Source organism: Crocuta crocuta, unplaced genomic scaffold (assembly GCF_008692635.1).
Source record: "Crocuta crocuta isolate KB4526 unplaced genomic scaffold, BGI_CrCroc_1.0 scaffold334, whole genome shotgun sequence".
Classification (NCBI taxonomy): Eukaryota; Metazoa; Chordata; class Mammalia; order Carnivora; family Hyaenidae; genus Crocuta; species Crocuta crocuta.
In genome coordinates, this window is record NW_027533260.1 from 4,159,733 (window position 1) to 4,167,802 (window position 8,070).

The 8,070-nt window shown below is 50.9% G+C and overlaps 1 protein-coding gene and 1 pseudogene across 1 annotated transcript in view; one reads left to right on the plus strand and one right to left on the minus strand.

The window, feature by feature from the left end:
• Positions 1-4,201, plus strand: part of AP2S1 (adaptor related protein complex 2 subunit sigma 1) — a 14,693-nt gene extending 10,492 nt beyond the window's left edge. The window contains exons 5-6 of the mRNA XM_077747190.1: positions 946-1,047; positions 4,103-4,201. Of these exons, the coding sequence (XP_077603316.1) occupies positions 946-1,047; positions 4,103-4,201 (201 nt within the window). The remainder of the gene's footprint in view (positions 1-945; positions 1,048-4,102) is intronic.
• A 3,355-nt stretch (positions 4,202-7,556) lies between these two features.
• LOC144217808 (U2 spliceosomal RNA) lies at positions 7,557-7,647 on the minus strand (annotated as a pseudogene).
• Positions 7,648-8,070: the final 423 nt, after the last annotated feature.

The following is an 8,070-nucleotide window of genomic DNA, read 5'->3' on the forward strand; positions in this document are numbered from 1 at the left end:
GGACGGCTGCCATCGGTGGGTCGTGCAGCAGACCCTGGTCTGCCTGGGGGAGGCGGGGGACCCGGGGGCACGTGCCCCTGCCGAAACCGGAAGGGGTGGTGGATATGGACACCAGCACTTGCTACTAAAAGCTACTACTTGTGGCCAACGTTGCCAGCACCAAGCTTTCCAAGGGACACCTTCCCTAATCCTCACAAGGTCATGAGGAGGGGACTGTTAGTATCCCCATTTTCCAGGTGAGATCACTGAGCCTCAGAGAGGGCGAAAGACGTGCCCACGGTCACACAGTAGTGTAGCTAAGCCAGGTTTGTTTTCAACCCTGGCAGGTAGGCCCAGAATTGTTTTGGGGTTGCTTTTTTTAATTTAAAAAAATTTTTTTAATGTTTATTTTTGAGAGAGAGAGAATCAGAGCATGAGCAGGGGAGGGGGCAGAGAGAGGGAGATGCAGGATCCAAAGCAGGCTCCAGGCTCCGAGCTGTCAGCACAGAGCCTGGTGCGGGGCTCGAACCCACAAACTGTGAGATCCCGACCAGAGCCGAGGTCAAGACACTCAACCAACTGAGCCACCCAGGCGCCCCGGCCACTGTCAACTTTTGGACATTCTCGTTGCCCCAAAAAGAAACCCGCACCCTTAGCTAGCATTCCATCCCTCCATCACCTTTTCCCAGACCCAGGGAGCCTAGCAGCACCCCAATCTTCTTTCTGTCGCTGCGAATCTGGCTGTTCCGGATGTTTCATAGAAATGGAATTATACCATCCGTGCTGCGTGGGAACATTTTGAGCCGAGGAGGGACGAACTGCTAGACCTGATTTCAGGAAGTCAAGGGTGAGAGCCATAAGGCCAATGAGGCTGGAAGGGCCAGAGTGGGGGCACCGCGGTGGCCGTAAGGGGGTGTGATCGGATTCTGGACACGCTTTGAAGGCCGACCGAGGATTTGCCGACAGTCCGATGATTTTACAGCCCGGGCCACCGAGATCTCCTTTTTCCAGGAGCGCAAAGCCAAGGGGAAAAATGTGCTCGAGTGCCCGCTGACGGGCAGTGGTTCTGTGGGTCTGCAGCTCAGGAGAGGACATTTGGAAGTTGCTAGAACACTGACAATATTGACCACCATGAGGTCGCAGAGGCCACTGTGCAGAGGTGGTGGGCGGAAGAGGAGAGATCAAAGTGTAACAGCGAAGGAACAGGCCAGTGTGTAGGAAGGAAAGCCACCCAGGGCGGCGTGATCCAACCAGGGGCACAAGGCGGCTCAGGAGGGGACAGAACCTGAGTACTCAGTTTCTGCTCAGCTCATGATCTCACGGTTCGTAGGTTCGAGCCCCACCTCGGGCTCTGAGCAGAGCCTGCTTGGGATTCTCTCTCCTTCTCTCTGTGCCCCTCCTGTGCAGGCTCTCTAAACGAATGAATGAATGAATAAATAAATAAACTTTTTTTAAAAAAGGTGAATTTTAGGATATGTCAATATATCTCAATTTTTTAAAGAAAAGCAAAGCTTCTGAGTGATCACATCAGAGAAGGGCAGAGAATTGGCTGCTGGACTTGGAAAAGCAGGGTCAGTGGGGAACAGAGCAGGCAGTAGAGTGTTGAGATGAGCCCTACCCACGGGCCAATCAGAGTGGCTTCCGGAGCCCCCAGTAAGGAACAGGGCAAAAGCCCCTAGAAACCCCTGGGAGGAAGTGGTGCCATAAACAGTACAGTAGTTGGAGAGGAATGTGAGATCAGGGAGATGGGGATTTCTTTAAATGTTTATTTATTTATTTTTGAGAAAGAGCACAAGTTGTGGGGGGGCGGGGTAGAGAAAGGGAGACAGAATCTGAAGCAGGCTCCAGGCTCTGAGCCGTCAGCACGGAGCCCGACACGGGGCTCAAACTCAGGAACCGTGAGATCATGACCTGAGCTGAAGTCAGATGCTTAACCAATTGAGCTACCCAGGTGCCCCAGGACTGGTATCCTTTAAAAAGGGGGAAATTTGGCCCCAGAGACAGGCTCAGAAGAAAGACAAATGAGGACACAGGAAAAAGACACCCACAAGCCAAGGAGAAAGGCCTGGAACGGATCCTGCCTCCCAGCCCTCAGAGGGAGCCAATCCTGGAACACCTTGACCTTGGACCTCTGACCTCCTGTATCATGGGACAATATGTTCTTGCTCTTTAGGACTCCCAGTCTGTGGGCCTTTCTTTTTTTTTTTTTTAATTTTTAATTTTTTTTATTTTTTTCTTTTTTTTAATTTATTTCTAGGAGAGAGAGAGAGAGAGAGAGACAGCGTGAGCAGGGGAGGGTCAGAGAGAGAGGGAGTCACAGACTGAAACAGGCTCCAGGCTCTGAGCTGGCAGTCAGCACAGAGCCCGACGCGGGGCTCGAACCCACAAACCGCGAGATCATGACCTAAGCGAAAGTCGGACGCTTAACCGACTAAGCCACCCAGGCGCCCCTGTGGGCCTTTCTTAAAACAGCCCCAGGAAACAAATCCATGTGGGAAAACGAAGCTACAAGGAAAGGCAAGACCTGAGGAGTACGAGAGAGCTTGCCTAACCAGAAATCAAGATCATCATTATTTAGCCTCTGCCACTAAGAGACCATGGTCTTTGCATAAGATTAGACAAGCAGATTACAAAAAACAAAAAAGAAGAAAATAGGCAGCTCAAGGGGCGCCTGGGTGGCTTAGTCGGTTAAGCGTCCGACTTTCGCTTAGGCCATGATCTCGCGGTTCGTGGGTTCGAGCCCCGCGTCGGGCTCTGTGCTGACTGCCAGCTCAGAGCCTAGAGCCTGTTTCAGAGTCTGTGACTCCCTCTGTCTCTGACCCTCCCCTGTTCACGCTGTCTCTCTCTCTCTCTCCTAGAAATAAATAAAACATTAAAAAAAAAAAAGAAAGTCAAACCTCGGGACATCAAAAGACACTTTAAACAAAATGAAAACATGGGTCACAGTTGTGGGAAACAGCTGCAACCCATGTAACTGACAAAGGGATTCATGTCCAAGTTATATATAGAGATCTCTTCACCAATCAATAAGACAAGATGGGGGTGTCTGGGTGGCTCAGTCAGTTAAACTCGGTTTAGCATCTGACTTCAGCTCAGGTAGTGATCTCGTGGTTGGTGGGTTTGAGCCCCGCATAGGACTCTGTGCTGACAGCTCGGAGCCTGGAGCCTGTGTGGGATTCCGTGTCTCCCTCTCTCTGCCCCATCCCGGCTTGTGCTCTGTCTCTCTCTTTCAAAAATAAATATACACTTAAAAAATTAAAAAGCTGGGGCGCCTGGGTGGTTTAGTCAGTTAAGCGCCCGACTTTCGCTTAGGTCATGATCTTGCGGTTCGTGGGTTCGAGCCCCGCGTCGGGCTCTGTGCTGACTGCCAGCTCAGAGCCTGGAGCCTGTTTCAGTCTGTGACTCCCTCTCTCTCTGGCCCTCCCCTGCTCACGCTGTCTCTCTCTCTCTCCCCTAGAAATAAATAAAACATTAAAAAAAATTTTTTTTTAAAAAATTAAAAAGAAAGAGGCTCCTGGGTGGCTCAGTTGGTTGAGCATCCAATTTCGGCTCAGGTCATGATCTCACAGTTCATGGGTTCGAGCCCCCGCTAGGCTCTGTGCTGACAGCTCAGAGCCTGGATCCTGCTTCGGATTCTGTGTCTCCCTCTCTCTGCCCCTCCCTGGCTCATGCTCTGTCGCTCTCTGCCTCAAAAATAAATAAAAAAGAAAAAGAAAACAGAATGGAAAAAATGTGCAGGAGGAGGTGGGGGGGAACAGTTCCAGAAGTTCTGGAAGGTGGGGGAAAGGAGGCAGAGTATGAAATGGGAGATCTCTACCTCACACCAGATACCAAACATCTGCGATGTAACCTGTCTGTAGTTATCAGCCACCTGAGTGAAGACAGGCCTGGCAGAAGGCGGTGGAAGTTTCATTAACCCAGCTGAGAGTGGGAGAGGTACTTTCTTTGTGGCCTGGGGGCAGGAAGGCCAGCCCAGCCCAGAGGGAAATAGGGGGTGGAAGGTAAGGCTGGCCCTGTGCCCAGCACTTGCGTGAATCTTGTCAAGGTTAGCCAGGGTCGGCCTCGCCTGCCCTTCCCCGTGACGCCCGCACTTGGCCGACCACATCCTCTCTAATCGCCGTAGCACATGGCAGCCACTTCCCGTGTGCAGCGCCACGCTCAGCGCCTTGAATGGCCTACTTCCTTGGACCGCACAGAAACCACCATCGTTCCAGACACGTAGGCTGGAAACTTCGAAGGGAGCCGTGACTCATCTCTGCGTCTCACGACCCACATCCCGGCCACCAGGAAATCCCTCTGGCTTGAGCGTCAGAATGTTTCTGAAGTCTGACCCCCACAGTACCACTCTGGGCCCAGAGCCATCATCTCTCACCCTCGCTATGGCCGTGACCTTGGGGTTGCTGTCTTAGTCCCCCCGCAGGAGGTTCCTTACGCGGCTGCAGAACGCTTTCACAGTAAGTGCATGATGCCACTTCCCTCTTCGAATCCCTCCTTGGAGGGCGGGCACTTGAAGGGCTCAGTGGTGGAGCGTCCGACTTCGGCTCAGGTCATGATCTCACAGTTTATGAGTTCGAGCCCCGCATTGGGCTCTGTGCTGACAGAGTAGAGCCTGCTTTGGATTCTCTGCCTCCTTCTCTCTCTTGCAAAAAATAAAAGGAAAGGGAAAAAAATCACATAGGAATCCCTCCCGTGGCTCCCGCCTCACTCAGAAGGACCTAAGGACACCCCTGTCCCCTATTTTACGTCATTCCCCATCCTCTCTCCCCCTTGCCCACTCTGTTCCAGGCTCACTGGTCTCTGCCTCTTTGCTGTTCCTTGAGCTTATCAGACACAGTCCTGCCTCAGGGCCTTTGCACTTATTTTCTCTGCCTGGGACACAGTTCCCCAGATATATGTGTGGCTCCTTCTCTCACCTCGTTCAGGTCTCTACTCTAATGTCATTTTGCTACCAGGTCTTCCTGACCTCACCACAGAAAATGGTTATCCTTGCGGCGCCTGGCTGGCTCAGTCAACCAAGCACACGACTCTTGATCTTGGAGTTATGAGTTGGACCCCCTAACAGGATGCAGAAATTACATAAAAATAAAATCTTAAGGGGCGCCTGGGTGGCTTAGTCGGTTAAGCGTCCNAATTAAAAAAAATAGTCGCTCAATAATTATGCATAGAAAACACTCAAGAAATAGTAAACAAATGAACGGACAAATGAGCCCTCTCCACAGCGCTGAAAGGGAGGCGCTCTGACTGTCCCATTTTACAGATGGCGCGACGGAGGGACAGAGAGGCAAAGTCACCTGCTGGAGGCCATCCAGTTCTCGTCTGTTGCACTCTTGCTTCCGAGCAGCCTCTCGGTGCTCAGCCTGGACTCGAAGCTTCTCTGATGGGTCGGATTGTCCCCCGCTGGGCAGATGAGGGGCTGTGAGACTCTCAAAGGTCAAGTAAGTCGCCTCGCTGGCACCCAGACCCAGGAAGCGGCAGGTCTGGGCTTGAGGGCTGCCTGGTGTCAGGGCCACCGTTTTCCTTCTAGCTGCTGGCGAGCCGGCGGGAGAAGCCGGGCCAAATGACTCAGCGTCCTCATTCCTTTCATTGTTCTGAGCTTTGGCTTTTCGTTATAAACGTATTGGCCACCCCCGAGCCCTCCTGCCCACCCGGGGCCACCACCTGCATTTCTTTTGAAGCGAATCCCAGACGTCATATTTTGCAGCCACAGGTTTTTTGGTATCCAGGCAGCCTTGGAGTCCCCGATCTTCAAACATTAAAACCAGGAAATGACAGGGGCGCCTGCGAAGCGGGGGGAGGGGGGGAGGCTCAGTCGGTTGGGCGGCCGATCTTGGTTTTGGCTCAGGTCATGGTCCCAGGGTCCTGGGATTGAGCCCCCCCCACCCCCTGCCACCGTGGAGCTCGGAGGTGAGCACGGGGCCTGCTTAAGATTCTCTCTCTCCCCTTCTGCCCCTCTCCCTGACTTGCGCATGCTCTCTCTCTCTCTAAAAAAAAAAAAAAAAAAAAAACAAATTCCNCTCTGTGTGAGTTCTTAGAGTCGGGACCAAACATGAAGCCTGGTTCAAATCCAGCTTCCCCGCTCCCTGGCTGCGCAGTCTCCAGAGAGGGTCTCAGTGTTCTCATCTGTCAAATGGGGGCGACGATGACAGTCCCTACTTCAGAAAGCTATTGGGAGGGTTGTGTGAGTTCATATGTGTCAAGCGCTTAGGGGAGCGCCTGTACTTAACGTGAATTAGTGAGGACTTCAGATTTCTTTTTTTAAAATTTTTTAATGTTTTTTTTTTAGTTTTAATTTTTTAATGTTTTTATTTATTTCTGAGAGAGAGAGAGACGGCGTGAGCAGGGGAAGGTCAGAGAGAGAGGGAGACACAGACTCGAAGCAGGCTCCAGGCTCTGAGCTGTCAGCACAGAGCCCGACGTGGGGCTCAAATTCACAAAACCCAAGATCGTGACCTGAGCCCAAGTCGGACCCTTAACTGACTGAGCCACCCCGGCGCCCCGAGTATTTGTGATTTCAAGTCCTTGCCTCTTAACACAACTGGTAACTGCACTCCCAGGGAAGGGGACGAAACCAGTATTTTGGTGCCTATTTTGAAAAATGCCAAAATGCTATTATCAATACAAATATTTTATTTTAGTATAAAAAAGATGGGGCACCTGGGTGGCTCAGTCAGTTGGGTGTCTGACTTCGGCTCAGGTCATGATCTCACAGTCTGTGGGTTTGAGCCCCACGTCGGGCTCTGTGCTGACAGCTCAGAGCCTGGAGCCTGTTTCGGATTCTGTGTCTCCTCCTCTCTCTGACCCTCCCCCACTCACTCTCTGTCTCTCTCTCTCAAAATAAAAATAAAGACATAAAAATTTTTTTAGTATAAAAAAGGAAAGATGGCATTTGATTTCCACTCTTCAGATCTTAAGAGCCGAGTGCAATCCATCAAGATGAACAGATAAATAAAATATGGTCTTGGGCGTCTGGGTGGTTCAGTCAAATAGGCGTCTGACTCTTGATTTCGACTCAGGTCACCATCTCATGATTCGTGAGATGGAGCCCCACGTCAGGCTCTGTGCTGCCAGCTTGGAGCCTGGAGCTGCTTCAGATTCTCTGTCTCCCTCTCTCTCTCTGCCCCTCCCCTGCTCCTGCTCTGTTTCTCTCTCTCTCTCTCAAAAATAAAGAAACATTTGGGGCGCCTGGATGGCTCAGTCGGTTAAGCGTCCAACTTCAGCTCAGGTCATGATCTCACGGTTTGTGGGTTTGGGCCCCATGTCGGGCTCTGTGCTGACAGCCAGCTCAGAGCCTGGAGCCTGTTTCAGATTCTGTGACTCCCTCTCTCTCTGGCCCTCCCCTGCTCATGCTGTCCCTCTCTCTCTATCTTAGAAATAAATAAAACATTAAAAAAAATTTTAATGAAAAATAAACATTTAAAATTTTTTTAATTAAAAAAAAAAGAAAGAAACCAGACACAGAAGACCAATGTATGATTCCATTTATGTGAAATTTCCAGAAGAAGCAAATCTATAAAGACAGAAAGGAGATCAGTGATTACCAGGGGCTGGGAAGATTGGGGAGACTGGGGAGTGATGGCTAAGGGTGTGGGGTTTCTTTTTTTTTTTTAATTTTTAAACTGATAAGAACAGATACTACACTTGATCTTAGCCAAAAGGCCGAGAAGCGATTTTTTTTTAATTTTTAATGTTTATTTATTTTTAAAAATTTTTAATGTTTTATTTATTTCTGAAAGAGAGAGAGAGAGACAGTGTGAGCAGAGGAGGGGCAGAGAGAGAGGGAGACACATAATCTGAAGCAGGTTCCAGGCTCTGAGCTGTCAGCACAGAGCCCAATGTGGGGCCCAAACCCACGGACTGAGATCACGACCTGAGCTGAAGTCGGACGCCCAACCTACTGAGCCACCCGGCGCCCCAAGGTTTACTTATCTTTGAAAGAGAGAGACAGAGGGTGAGCAGGGGAAAGACAGAGAGAGAGGGAGACACCGAATCCAAAGCAGGCTCCAGGCTCCGAGCTGTCAGCACAGAGCCTGACGCAGGGCTCGAACCCACAGACTGTGAGATCATGACCTGGGCCGAAGTCGGATGCCTAAC